Source organism: Talpa europaea (assembly GCF_964194135.1).
Source record: "Talpa europaea genome assembly, chromosome: 10".
In the NCBI taxonomy this organism is placed as follows: domain Eukaryota; kingdom Metazoa; phylum Chordata; class Mammalia; order Eulipotyphla; family Talpidae; genus Talpa; species Talpa europaea.
The window spans coordinates 52,498,715-52,514,232 of NC_140077.1; the positions used below are offsets into that span (position 1 = coordinate 52,498,715).

The 15,518-nt window shown below is 39.9% G+C and overlaps 1 protein-coding gene across 4 annotated transcripts in view; it reads left to right on the top strand.

Moving 5' to 3' along the window:
- Positions 1 to 15,518, top strand: part of FAM13C (family with sequence similarity 13 member C) — a gene marked incomplete at both ends in the record, with an annotated part of 113,303 nt that overhangs the window by 43,922 nt on the left and 53,863 nt on the right. For all 4 annotated transcript variants that reach the window (XM_084246291.1, XM_084246292.1, XM_084246293.1 and 1 more), the window contains one exon: positions 15,376 to 15,439. In XM_084246291.1, coding sequence (XP_084102417.1) covers positions 15,376 to 15,439 — 64 coding nt within the window. The remainder of the gene's footprint in view (positions 1 to 15,375; positions 15,440 to 15,518) is intronic.

Genomic DNA, 15,518 nt, shown 5'->3' on the forward strand with positions numbered 1-15,518 from the left:
ATATCACAATTACAGACAGTATTTAGGACTATATGTGGTATGAAACTACTCTCTTGATCTCCTCTTACCTATGCATTTGCTTGCTGTAAGGAATTCTCTGAACAGAGCAAACAGATACCATTTTAGCCCCCTTGATCCTTTCATTATACTCTTTCTCCCATTCCCTGTGTTCTCCTCATTGCTACATTATATCCCTTGGCAGTACAATTCCCCCCACATCAGAGAGCTCACACTTGGTGTCTTGCAGGTATATCTAGTATATCTGTGTGTGTGTGTTTAGCTATATAAATATTTATATGTCTGTGTCTATGTACAGTATCAACACGTATATTTGACTCATACAGTGTTTTCAAAAACTTTGATTTAATATTTAAAAATCAGAATAATCTGAAGGTGTAGAAACCCCACGGGCTACATTCTTAAGAGGCAATTATTAGCTGGAGCTAAGGAGAACCTCTCTAATTTTCACAGTTCCCCTTCAGATCTCCTCATTGACTTGACTTACATTCTTTGCCAGGCTCTTTTAGGTATTTGATTTATAATGCCTGCTTCAATCCTTTTCTTCCCCAGCAACTGCTCTTCTTGGGGACTCAAGCTGCCTGGCACTAAGCCCTAATAAGGTGATGGCTCATAAAGTCTTAATTGTCTCCTTTGCAGAGATGACTTGTTTATATTTTAACTTGGATTTTCAGTGCATCTCTGTGGAAGGGTTATATATTATACTACTCTGGCATGCTCCTCAATACTTGGGAGTTTTTCAAAATATGTAAAATTATAGAACTGTGTATAGTTAGAGCAAGAATGAAGCCTTCGTAATCTTTTCATCAACTTTCATTTTATACTTTGATATCCAGAAAAGTTGTGATATGCTAAGACCTCACTTCCCTGGTAATAGAACCTAGACAAGCACCATCAATCTGTTTAGAGGAGCCACTTGATGAATATGCATCAGTTTGATTGATTTTTATAGCGTATGCCAGTGCCATTACTGTAAACCCTTAGATATGACAAAAGTGAATTTATGAATGTAGAGAATACTAATGAAGTCGGGGATTTCTTACCCGCTATGTAAATTTACTTTTGAGAGTGATTAGCTCACTTGTGTTTAAGATACTGTATTAAAATTTATGACAGCATTAAACCTTTAATGTCATTAAAAACTGTGTCTGTATAAATGGGAGCTATTCCATAGCATTGTGCTACTACTAATTAAGTTGGTGGTTTCATTTGCAAAGTGGAGTTCATTAGTCTCTTCATCTGAAAGTCCCCACTTACAGGGAGTTAAAGATTGGGGTATTAGCAAGGATAATGGCCATTGATGGTTAGAACTATATTTGCAGCATTCCATATGAAAGAGAAGCTTTGTTGCTTTATGGAAAGAGGAAGTTTTGTTGGCTACAACTTTTTCGCGGGAGACAGGTCCTTTCATCTTTTGTTTTTGCGACAACTCCTGTGTGTCTTAATAGCTAATTGTTTATTATTTAAATGTAATTCATAGAAGTAAAGCAGAGTTTTAATGAGAGCTGCTAAAAAGAGAAAGATCTAGTAAGAGACTGACCATCCAGAGAATTTTAATAATACAGAAAACATGCTCTGCTTTCTTGAACTGTGGACTCTACCAGACCAGGAGTACATGTTGTTAGCATGTTCTTTCTCATTTATGTGCTCATAGCTCAAATTTTTTAAGGGGGGGATGGGCATGAGTAGGGTAATGATTTAAAAAATAAAAGCTTGTCCTGACAATGTTTTGAGAGTCTGGTATATGGTTGGGTAATATAGGGGTCACATACCAAAGGCAGTCCTTCAGTGTTCACCCCCACCATCTCCAAACCACCTCTGCATCCTGCCTTCAGCTCCACAGTACAGAAAATAAAATCTGGTAGACTGAAAAGAACATTTAAATTAAGAAATGCAGGGTCATCTATTGTATCTATCAGGTGACATTGGTTAACTTCACTGAAATCCCTGAATCTGCTCCCCTCGCAGGAATTTAGGCCAGAGAATTTCCAAGGCCCATTCTGGCTCCAACATTGAAAATGCTCAACAGTCTAGATGTTCAAAGGATTAGACATGGAATGACTTATTACTCTTATAGTCACTGATGAAAAATAATATTCCCCCTTGCTGCAGAGTAACAAAAAATCATACACGAAAGCTTTGAACTACTGAATCAGTCTATATTTAATTATTCTGGCAATAAGACCCTCTTTCTTTTAAAAGGGGGTTTGCCCTTGGTCATTTGATAAGTTGATAGCCTTTTCTCTGGACACTGGTTAGGCATAAAGATAAAAGGGAGACCTTTATCCTCTTTTCTCATTCAAAAAATAACAATAAAGAAAGTGAAACACAGATATATTGGTAAATATAGAAAATTCCAAGAAAATAATTTCTTGTAGACGTAACCACCTAGATAAAACCATTATCACCATTATAGTGTATATTTTAAAAGTGTTTTTGTTATTGTTTTCATGTTGGCATAAAAAAGAATTGTGTATGAGAAGGGCTTCCTGATGTATTAGAATTAGAATCTGTTAAAAGCACTATTTCATGCCAGAGTATAAAACTAGTTCAGAATGCATTCTGACTACATAATCTTTTCACAGAGGCTGAGTAATAAAGTCGTGGGTTAATTATCACATGGCTGTTGAGTTAATTTATGGCTAAAGTTAACAAATTGTATTTTTCATAACAAATACTCTAACATGCAATTTTCTATTAGAAACATGTTTCACAAACTTTGGTTTTGTTATTTCCCAGTGTTGGAAATATTTCTAGGCGTTCAAGTAAGAAACCATCCTTACTATCTCAGCATCTTGAAAAGCTTTTTGGCCTAACATGGAATAGATTTAAGAGGGAAATTTTAATAATAATTATAACAGACAGTGTATAAACTTATCCCTAATTTAGAACTTTGGCCAGCTGGTTAAGTGTTCATTGTTTCCGAGGCCAAGGGAATGAGGCTATTCTTTAACTTACTCTTCATCTTCCCAGTGCGGCAGTGGCTACTCCAGTGTTTTTGTTTCAGTTCATCAACAGGATTATTCCCTTACAAGACTTATGTTAAATAGTCTGCACAAGTGTACATACACACATGCATGCCACATATAATGGTACTGTGAATTTTTTACATTTATTATTGTACATATATTTTCACATATACGTGAAATGTATAAAATCTGAAACACACATTTCTGTGTAACTTGTTTGTCTTAATATTGTATTTAACCAGAAAAATATTCTAAAATATTAATGACTATGAATTATTCCATTCTGTAGTGATATCATTCATTTAACTCCAAAGCATTTGATATTTTGATAGCTTCTAGGATTTGTATTTGTATATATTTTAATGTGTAACCATTGTAGTTCCTTGTTTTGTGAGCGATGATGAAAGCTGTTTAGGCATAAGATTTGAAATGATTAACTGAAATGAGACATGGGATATAAATTTTTATCTGACCATGGCAGCAGAGAATATAATGAACAATTTATAACTTGAGAGAACTAGAGAGAAAGTCACATGGCTAAATTTCTGAATGTGATGGAATCATAGGATAGGACCTCTGGGTACAGTATTTGAGACAATTCAATTCAATATCTTCCTTCATACTTGTATATTCTAAATATTTGTTTATATTTTATCCACTAACCCTCATAGTTTACTAGTTCAAATTGTACTGAGGGATGAGTGCCTCTGGTTGTAACATTCCCAGAGGACATGTGGCAGTCCTGCTGTGTTGATGGAACTGGCCCACACTTCCCACGGCTCTGGCATCTTTGACTTTAGTTCACAGAATGCCAGTGGTACCTCCAGACTCTGTGCCAATCACAAAATAGCCCCCAATTTTCTAAATGCTCCTTAGGGGGCTTACTAACTCCTAATCTTCCCCTTAAAAAATGCTAATCTGCATGATGGATATTTAAAGCTATGTTTTTTTGTTTTTGTTTTTGTTTTTATTGTTTTTTACAAAAGTATTAACATGGGCACATGTTCATGATCTATTTATAGATGGGGAAAATAGCAATTACACAACAATATTACAATATGATCTTATTTTTGTTTAAAATAGAATTGTACACAGAAACAAATACTGGAAAACATAAACCAGTATTTTGTTGGTGGTAACTTTTAGGTAGGATGACTGGGGGTGATTTAAAAAATATTCTTTGTGGTTTTGATTTCCAATATTTCCCCCTGTGTAGACCCTGTTACATTTGAAATTTGGGAAATTGTTTATAAATGAAAAAATAATAGGCACTGCACAGAACATGGACCCACAGTTAATTTGTTAAGGTCTTTACAATCACATTAAAATAAGCGTTTTTTGAACTGTCATATCTTTGTGTAAGGTAGTTAGGAATAATAGAGTGTTAGGAGAGAGTATATATTTTTTGTTAGCTCTGGGAACCTTTAAAGTTACCTGTGACTTTTATGGTTTGGACCAGTTGGGACTATAATGAAAATATTAAAGGTGATTTTTAGAAGGTCTGGTCATGCTTTAAACCAGAATTTGTGTTCTAGATACCTCTTTGAATGTTTTACTCTGTGAGTAACAGCAGAAGAAAATCTCTTCATATACTTTGAGCAGCATAAGCCTCTCAGGGTCCATTAGCATAGAGTTCCTACCAAGGGAACCCTGTTAACCTGTGGATGCCAGGGACAAAGGAAATTCCAAGGCTCATTCAAATGGGGAAGGTGTCCAAGAGAAGGGTTTCCGAAAGGGTGGAAGTTAGAGTAAGGTCAGATTTGAAAGTGTTTTTCTACAAAGTCTTCATTGAATTGAACACAAACATAAGCAAACAAGTTTGGCCACACCCAGCCTATTGAATCAATCCAAACACACTTTCTAGAGCCCCTGGGATGTGTATGCTGAGCACTGATTCCCTTAGGAAAAGGAAGGTTGTTTTCAGAAGTGGTTTGAAAATGAAAAGTGCTGGGCAGAAATATCAGTATAGTGCTGGAGTGACTTGGGGACCTGGGCAGAAGTTGGAACTGATGGGGGAAGAACCACCTCTAAGGTAATTTGCAAAAAGGTCAGCCTTCATGAGACAAAAACATGAAGGGAACTAGTGTTTCCCTGACTTGCCTCTCTGCTCATTAACTCACCCTTTTTCCCTCAGATGGACACTGATCCAAGTTTTACTCACATTGTGCCAAGACCCCATCCGTAAGGATGGTTTTGTGTTGAAGGCATGTATAGGATTTGTTGTTTGCTTTAAAGTGGAATGAGAATGAGAATCTTAACACAAACTTTTTCTGGAGGAAAATTGGCCCTATTCTGCTCCCAGTTCTGATGGGCGGGTTATGTGCGGGTGAGTTCTGCACACCACTAGGCAATTCTCTAATACCAGCTGGGTGTCCTATAGTTGAACTCAGTTCTGACACCATCTAACTGGAGATACTGTCAGATCCCACAAGAGTTCAGTCCTATAAGACTGCCCCCTGCCAATCACAGTTCCATAATGCGTGTCTGATTAATTGGCTATACATCAGGGTTTCCCATAACCCTCCGGGTTTGATTGATTTGCTAGAGTAGCTCATAGGACTCAAACATTTTACTTACTAGATTAGTAGTTTATTATAGCATGACAACACTCAGGGCCTCTGTGCATAGGGCCTCTGTGGTGGTGCAGAGGGTTGAGCGCCACTCTGTGAAGCTGTCTGCAGCCTCTGCAGTGGGGTTCAATTCCCAGCCAGCCAAGGAGAAACCCAGATGGCATGGCAGACCTCTCCTGTCTCGCTCGCTGCTCCCCTCAGCAGTGTCTTCAGTCCGTCTGCCTGTTCTGCCCCCTGCACTGTCTCTGGTGAATTCTCTCACCTTCCTGTGCCTCTGATGTACATTAGTTCTTGTATAAATAAATAAATCTTTAAAAAAAAAAAAAAAGAAGAGCTGCATAGAGCAAGGTATGGAGAAAGTTTGGCAGGTATAACACACCATTCTCCATGAATGCTCCTGTGCTCAACAACACAGAAGCACTCTCAACTTTATACTTTGGGGTTTTTATGGAGGCTCCACTATACAGACATGGTTGATTAAATCATTGGCCGTCAGTGGTGAATTAGCTTCCAGCACCTCTCTCCTTCCCTTGAGGTCAGGAGGGTTGGGACTGAGAATTGCAACCCTTTAATCACAAAGTTGGTTCTCCTGGCAACTAGCCCCCATCCTTAGGTTTGGCCCAAAATGAAATGTACCTTTATGGTGTTCATCACTTAGAAATCCCAAAGGTTTTAGGAGCTCTATGCCATGAATGGGACAAGGGCTAAATACTTATTTCTTACTATAAACCAGCACTACAGCAGAACCAGAGGTGCTGGTTTACTCAATACACAAGTTCTACAAAGAGAGAATAGATGGCTTTAGAAAACCTGGCAATCACCAGACTGCACAGGTCTGGTAGCCAGGCGTGGATTCTATCCAAGTCCAAACGGAAGTCATTAGAAGTTATAAACAGGAGAGTAACTTTCTCAGATTTACATTTTACAGAGACCACTCTGGGTAGTGTGTGTTATGGGAAGCAGAGACATTTTCAAGCTTACTACATCCATATGGGAGGTGAGGGTGGCAATGAAGACAGAGGAAAGGGGACAAGTGAAAGACTTTCCTTTTGGGAAAGAAACAAAACCCTTAATTAGGAACAGGTAGTACTTAGGCTTGTTTATTTCCAATCAAGTGCTCTGTGCCTTTTTCACTCCTAGAGCTATCCTGATTCATAATTAAGAAGAATGTTGGAAGATTGGGTATCACCGTTCCTAATGTAATTAGTATTTAATATTCATCAAGTATTGACCTGTCATTTAAATTAGCACCCCTTGTATACCACTTGTAATGTCCTGTGCCCTTCACCATATCTGTTTCTGAACTAAATTTTCAATTGCAGAATTATGTCTATTACCTCTCTCCCCAATTCCATACATACACAGATTTTGTCTGTTTTGTCACATCGCTTAATTTCTTATGTTTGGTTCCTCCTGAAAGGAGAGCCTAATAGGAGGCCTAGGGAGGTGATTCCAGGAAGGAGAAGGAGTCCACAGCAGGTGCACAGCTGAGGTTACCACTATTGCCCATTAGAGATTCCCTGGGGCCACTGAGGAATCACATAGAGACTCCTCAGATGATATCCCTCTGAAAATTGAGGTTTTCAGTGTGTATCCACACAATCCCTTTACTGTTGACTAAGAGAGGAGATAACTCTAGAGCAATAACTCTCTCACTTCTGAGCTGAAGGAGCAGCTTTGCTTTGTAAAAACCTTGAGACAGAAAAATGAAGAAACTTGATACTCGAGGGGAGATACTGAGAGAGAGTACAACTGTCTACAACACTGTCTCCTGGGTGAGGCCTACCTGGCACGGAGAGCAGGTGTCTAGCAATTATTTATTAAGTGAATGGAATAAATGAGATGATGCAAGCAAAGTGCTTTGTCACCTGCTCAGCAACCCAGGCACTGCTATCATCATTATTTATGAGAGCATTATTAGGACTTCCGCTGCTAGAAGATCCTTTACCCTCAAGGTCCTATACCAAACTGTTTATTTTTTGTTCATGGGGTGTTTGCCCTACAAGATGAGTACTCTCCCACCTTTTCTCTCTCCCCATATCTTGAAGTTTCCCTGGCTCACCATTGTCTGAGAATTGGCATGGATCTGGCTGTTTGGGGGCTCAGTTTCAGCCCCATGAGTTTTTGTGAAAAGTGGTATCTATTCCAGTGTCCTGGGTGATCTTGTATTTGTAGTTTCTCATACAGCCTCTCGGTATATAGCCTTTCAGAAATGTGTCCCCTGAGAGGCCAGGGCTCTGTTCTCACAGAAGTCCCCTACCTGTGCCCTTTAGCCATTGGTTTGCTCTTAGTTTTTGTTACACCTGGATTTTCAGAGTTATACTTCCCAACTGGGAATCCTCTAGCATGTTTGTTGAATACATGTTAGCAACCTACTTCTCTGGAAATTCCAATTCAGTATGTGTGGGGTTAAGACTCTTTAATAACACTGGTTGAGTCTAATCTTCTGAGAATAAGGTGGGAGGTGGGAAAGCAGGTTATGATGAATCCATGCTCTGCTCATGAACAGGGCATCCTTCTTCCTCTAGAGGAGTTCATTGACCTGCACAAATAGATAGTTGACGAACATTTGTTGGCTTCTAATTCTGTTTTCTGTCAGTGGTCCCTTGAGGAGTCATTTTAAACTGGGTCTCCATTTCTTTAAAGTTTGAAGCTCAGGGCCTCCCCTGGTGGCGCAGGCGGTTGAGCACCGCACTGTGAAGCTGTCCGCAGCCTCTGCAGCGCCTGTTCAATCCCGACCGGCCAGAGTCCTACATGGCAAAACAGACCTCTCCTGTCTTGCCCACTGCTCCCCTCAGCAGTGTATTTTGTCAGTCTGCCTATTCTGTCTCTGGTGAATCCTGTCACCCTCCCCCACAGCTGGCCTGTACCCCAGTTCTTGTATAAATAAATAAATCTTTAAAAAAATAAATAAAGTTTAAAGTTCAGTATTTGACCTAAGTCCTTTAACATAGTACTTTGGTAAAAACCAATAAAATAATGTCCTTTCCCAGAGAAGGGAACCTGATCTTTACTGGTATTGAGGATTATTATTGTTGCTAATATTACTGGAATTTATTGGCATCGTCTCTGTGTCTGCATATAGAGCTATTGTTTATACATAAAGAATGTTTTGCTCAGAAGGTTGTCCTCTTGGGATATACCTTTTGTTTTCAAAAGAGTTTCAGGAAGCAGCAGTCACACAGCCAGCCAGCATTCTTCCAGGTATACATGAGTGCCTCCCCTGTTGCTTTCTAATATAAAGGATCAACACTTGATGTGGTTGGAGTATCTTGGACTCTTAGAATGTGATCCATGGTAGGCACTGTTCAGCTTTAATGTTCTGACTCTCTGCGATGCACTAGGAAGTGTGCTGGATACTCTCCTTTTACTCTCTGCCCAAGTTTTCCAAAGTGTAGATTAGAAAGCCCCACTGGCTAATCTTTAGCAGGTCTGGGGAAAAATATTGCTTTTCAGAATGAGCCACCTCATGCTGCAAGTCCTGCTGGCCTGCTGCAGGTGGAGGAGGGAGCATGAGTTTTAACATGATCATTGCACACACTCAGGAATTTACCTGAATTAGCAGCTGCCCATGACCCAAGAACAATTCCTTTTCAACAAACATGAGTGCCTACTATGCGCCTAATGCCAGAATTAGTCCTAGAGATAAAATGTTAAACATTCATTTGGCTGCCTCATAGAGCTTACCATCACGAGAAAGAGGCAATCTGATAATTATGCAAATATAGCATTAGGGACTGAGATGTGCTCCACAGCAGAAGCCGGATATCAGAATACAGTAAGATCATGCAAAAGGGAGACCTGATCAGGAGCTAAATGCAATCCAAAGGATGAATGAGTTAATTTGGAGAGAAGTAGAGAGGGGAGAGCAATACAGGCCCAGGAAAGCACATGGGGAGGTGGGAAGGAACACAGTGGATCTAAGGAACTGAAGGATGTCAGTGCAGTGAGAGCACAGGGAGGGAGATTGATGGGAGTTGAGGTTGAAGAGTTGGACAGATGCTCAGTCCTTCAGCGTGTCATAGGATGCTTTAAAAATGCTGGGTTTTTTTTTTTAACAAAACAAAAACAAACAATTATAAACCAGAAACATCCTGCAGGGGAGGAGGAAGGAGAAGGAGCAGAGGGGGGCAGGGAGGAGCACAGAGGATTATGGTGATGGTGCACGGGTGCATTGGGGAAGGAAATTCTGAGGGGACTACACCTGAGAAAAGAAAGCAGACATTGTTTAAAAATGAACATGATGTAAAAAATATATATAAATAAAAAGAAAAAAAACAAAAACTAAAGAATATTTTTTTTTTTCAAAGTGTTGTGAGGAGAATGGTTTGGGGGGGGTGAAGGCAAATTAGTTGGACCAGAGAGGGCAGTCCAGAAAGCATAAGGTGGTTTCAGTGAAGGTAGGAAGAAGGGGGCCGATGCCAAAGTTATCTGGGATAAAAAATTGAAGGACTTGGGTAATAGATTGGCTATTGGTTGAGGGAAAGGAGAGTGTCAGATAACTCTCAGATGTCTTGGAGAAACAGCTGGCTAGATGGAAAAGCTTTTTCACTGAGATAGGAAACACTTTGACCTGCTCTTTTAATTATAGATAATTGAAATGTTGATACAAATTAAAAATCCTGCACTAACGAACTGCTTCATACGTTGTTACATCTGTGGTTTGACACTAGCCTTAGGTCAAGAAAAATATCTTCATGCTTTGTTGGTTTTGCCGTTTTGCATGCCAGTATACCTCCTGAGGGAAGGCCACTGCAGCATAACCTATGGACTAGCTTAGCCCATGCTTTAGGGTTTCGCAATGTGGGAATACCAGCAATTTTTAGCAAAGTTGCATTTGAATGGGCCACCCATGATTTTGTAGTTCAGGAAAAAACTCTTTAAATGTTAGCATGTAATTTACGTTTTGCATTTTTCTGTTGAGAAATGATTTCATTGGAATTCTGTCATGGCAACAGCAGTGATAATGGTTACCAGTAACAGTGGTGGCCACAGTACTGTTTTTTGCAGGCATCACACCCTGTGCGGTGCTAAGAACCCTAATGGGACTTAGGCGCACAGGGTGCATTTCCTCACCTGGGCCTGGACTAGAGGGCAGGGTTGTGGTGGCATTGCCTGAGAGCTCTGACTGGCCTACTCATCATTGTCTCTTCCAGAAGCATGTTTTGATAGAGATGTGATGGCTACTCTCCTGTTGTTTTGGATGAAGAGAGGTAAAGGAATTGGAGAGAGTGTTTCTGTGTGACTCATTTTTTTATTTCCTTGCTTCCAGGCAGTGGTGCAAGCAGCAATTTAAAAGATCTTTAAAAGAAAGGAACTTGGAACACCTAGCTGCTGTTCTAATTCTCATCTTGTTTGCTAAACTTCTCTCGTGAGAACCATCTTCTTGTTTCCCCTCCTGCCATCACCTTTATCTGTTTCATTCCAGTGGCCTCTTACTCCCACTTCCATCCCCATGAACTCCAAGTGACTTTGAGATTTTCCAACAGTGTGAACTTGGGCTTTTCTCTTGCACACCCTGCACTGGCTTTCTTGTCCTCCATAATACTTAGGATCTGCTACACTATTAGTCTGGCATATTTTTTTTAGGTTCTCTCTTTCCACAAGAATGTAAGTCCTACAAAGGCAGAGACTTTATTTGCTGCTTTGTTCCTAGCACCTACAAGCTGGCATGTGGTTGGTATTTAATATTTATTTAATGAAGAAATAAAGTTATTTAATTGCCCTATCTCCTATTAGGTCACACAGGTGTAATAATGCTATATCACATGGTTACCATGAGGATTAAATGAAATAATGTAAATAAACTGCCTGCCTTTCCAGCCTAGCATAGCATGGCCTGGTAAATTAAGTTCTTCTCAACCCGCTTCTTTCTAGTAACTTCTTTCTTTTCTGTATTCTGCTTTGCTTTTTAAATACTCAGCAATGTATCTTTATTTTATTCATGGTTTATCTTCCTTCTGTCTCCTAACTGGCCAAATTCAGGACCTGTTCTCTGGTCCTGAGTAAGGCTGTCCCAACTTTTATCTCTTCCAGCTTATTTATTCACATTTCAATAATTATTATTAATAAAATATACCATTAATTGCCATGATAGAATTCTATTTTGGCATTTTGTATATGATTATAGAATCCTTGTTATTTTAATATAGCCAACATGAGTGAGTAATTAGCATCATTCATAAACTCTCCTTCACATCACAAATTAGATGGTGAAGTGGCTTTATCTTTACTGTAGATGAAGAAACTGTGGCTTTAGAGAGAATAATATCTTGCTTAAAGATACAACCTATTAAGTGATGGGTGGATCAAAAGGTCATTCTTGTTCCCTCTCTTTGGTTTCCTCTGTCTCTTAATACAGCCATCTGAAAGGCATGTACTAAGCATGTGCCTTGTGGCATGTACCATGCTGGGCTCTGCGCACACGGCAAACAAAAATGGATGCAAAACTCATGACCGCTGTGTGTCATGGTTGCTATCACTGCCCTTACTCTACTGAGCTCATTGTAGAGGGTCCAGTTCTGGGGGAGCCCTGCTCAAGTATTTCCACTTCCCTATTTCCGCCTTATCTCAACCTTCGCACATCTAAATCTAGATTCACGAATTGCCCCTATGCTAGCTGCCCACTCTCCCAACCAAGATTACACATATTTCTATCTCCTTTAGAAGAACCATCTGTCAGTTTTCTTGTCACAGCCATAAAAGTTTGAAATAATTGTGATTACTCCATCTCTTACTCCGTAATTTCAATGTATACCCAACACTACTTTTTGATTGTTTTTGTTCTTCAAAATCCTCTTATCTGTTTGCGCTTTCCTAATTCTCCCTTGTTCTAATATCGACTCCTAGGCCCTGATCCTTCACTTACTGAAATAGCCCCAAAGCTGGGTATTAATTTGTTTTATCTTTCACTTGAGATTCCACTGGACTGTGAGACTCTTAGGACCTAGACTTTGCTTATTGACTAGTATCCCCCTACTAGCAGGCACATAGGAGATATTCAGAAGATTGTCAAATTAAAGTATCTTTGATGCTTAGACCACTGTTCTTAAACTTGATTTGGAGGTTTACTTAGAGATTACAAATACCTTTCCTCGAAGGTCATGTGATTATATTTGTATGAGTATCTCTGCATCTCAATAATATAATAATGTTTTTAAAAAAGTGTATTTCTGCTTTTCCATCCATGTTTGCTATTTGTTTGTCTTAACCTGTGCTGGTGCCAAAACCCTCAAGAAATTTATGGTTGAAAAGTATAAACTAGCAAATATTTTTTCCATTAAAGTACTCACTTTGTTTTTCTTGTGTGACTGTAACTCTATAGATATTCAACTGGTAATCAACTCAAGGTTGCAGACAAATTATGAGCCAAAGTTTTAGATGTTACTAGACTGGACTGGCTCATTTCCATCCCCAAGAGGACTTCTCCCATTTTGTGGGAGAGACATTTTTTGTTTTGGGAAGGACTAAAATCACTGTTTGTGGCTAGGGAATTGATAGCCATAGTTGCATGTGCCCATGGTCACCTTCCTCACTTTCTTCCCTCTCATGAATAACTTCTCCTGAGCTCCTGGTTGACCTTTCGAATTGTCTCTCCACCCAAGGAGGGAAATGCCAGTTGGCACAGACATGGTAGCCTTCAATGTGACTGTCACAATTTTGTTTTACCATCTCCTTAGGAATACCTGTGGACTGAAAGTATTTTGCTTTTTTTTTTTTTTTTTTTTTTTTGTATAGAGGCATGCTTTATTTATTTGTTTGCTGGTCTGTTTGTTTGTTTTGTTTATACATGCACTGGGTACAGTCAGAAGCGCGGGAGGGTGAGAGAATTCACCAGAGCCAGAGCAGGGAGCAGAGCAGGCAGAAGGACCGAAGTACACTGCTGAGGGGAGCAGCGGGCGGCAGGAGAGGTCTGCGCGCCATGTGGGACCCTCCTCCGGTGGCCGGGGAGCAGCCGGGGATCGAACCGGCGCCGCAGAGGCCGCGGGCAGCTTCGCAACCCAGCGCTCAACCGCTGCGCCACCGGGGAGGCCCGAAAGTATTTTGCTTTTAAAAGAATATTTTGAAGTGAGATTCATGGCATTTCTAAATGTGCATCCTAACTTTTAGAAATCATAACTCTTATTGACCATTCAGAAAACATTTATGCTTGGTTCACAGTGAGGAAGAATAATAACTGTAAATAATATGTCCCAAAATAAATCTTTATATAAGTGACTTAACACTGGCTAGATCTATTATTCATTAACATAGCAGGCCCTTTTTTAAATCAGGATAATAACTATAATTCAATATCTTAATTATATAATAGTATGCAAATTGCTACAGAAAAACTTGAATGTTATGTAATAGATACCATTGAACCATTTGACAAATCATGATTTGGAGCTAAGCGTCTGCCAGTAGTGGAAGTTTGTTTTTTTAAATGAAAAACCTTTAAAAAAAAAACTCCCCCCAAATGGATTCCAAGTCGATTTACTTTTAAGTTCCTTTTCATCTATTGGGAACTATGTAGTGGCAAAACCCAGCTTCACCATATTACACAGCAATTATTTTAACATTTGTGTTAGTTAAAAGGTAGGATGGAATTTCCAAAAACTATCTTCAGTGAACAAATGACATCTTTCTATAACATCATTCACTCATTCAAAACATTTTTTTTAAAGATTTATTTATTTATTTTATACAAGCACTGGGTACAGTCAGAAGCGCGGGAGGGTGAGAGAATTCACCAGAGCCAGAGCAGGAAACAGAACAGGCAGAATGACAAAATTCACTGCTGAGGGGAGTAGCGGGCGCGGCAGGAGAGGTCTGCGCGCCATGTGGGATCCTCGCTGGTGGCCAGGGATCGAACCGGAGCTGCAGAGGCTGCGGGCAGCTTCGCAGCCCAGTGCTCAACCGCTGTGCCACAGGGGAGGCCCCCAAAACAATATTTTTAAAGATTTTATTTATTTATACAAGAGCCGGGGTATAGGCCAAATGTGCAGGAGGGTGAGAGGATTCACCAGAGAAAGAGCGGGAACAGAACAGGCAGACTGACGAAATACACTGCTGAGGGGAGCAGCAAGCGAAGACAAGAGAGGTCTGCTCGCCATGTGGGTTGCTCAGAGGCTGGCAGGGATCAAACCCACAATGCAGAGGGGACAGCTTCACAGCACTGCACTCAACTGCCTGTGCCATCAGGGAGGCCCCCAAAACAATTTTTTTTTAATGCCTAAAAAACAATTAAATTTGTCCTAAGTACTAAAGATTCCACAGTTAAGGAAATAGACATAGTCATTGATTTTTTGGAACTTACACTGTAGTGTGGAAATGCAAATCAATATTATTTCAGATAATGATAAGCACTAAGGACAGACTCTGAGGACAGTGGGACAGTGCAATGAAGACTGAGGGGGAGGGCTGTCTACTTAGAGACATCAGCAAAACCTTGCTGGGAGGTCACATAAGAACTGAGCTGATGCTTATGTGCTAAGCTTTATGAAGATCTGGGGGAAGAGTCTTGCAGTCAGGGACAGCATGTGTGAAGGTTGGCCAAGAAACTACCACTGTATGTTTGAGAAATGCAGAGGCCAGAGAGACTATAGTATAGTGGACAAGAGGGAGAATGACAGGAGGTGAGGGCAGGAGGTTGTAGGGTTCAAATACTGTGATATGTTTCAGACCATTGCCAGTAGTCTGGATTTTATTCTGTGGGCTATGGGACACTGTTTAAGAATTTTAATAGGGCTATGAACAGGTTTGTAGCTACAAGTTTCAAATGCGCATTGTTGAATGGTTTCTTTTAAGTGGAGATAATTTTTCTTTGTGTCTTATAGAATAGACCAGAGGTCTGTCATCTGGCCAAAGGATGCTTTTGAAAGTCAGCAGGACTTAAATGAGGTAGGTGCAATCATTGCTGGTTATGAAAATATGAACTAGCCAATCTCAAAATTTATTCTTTTCTCTAGTACAAGGAATT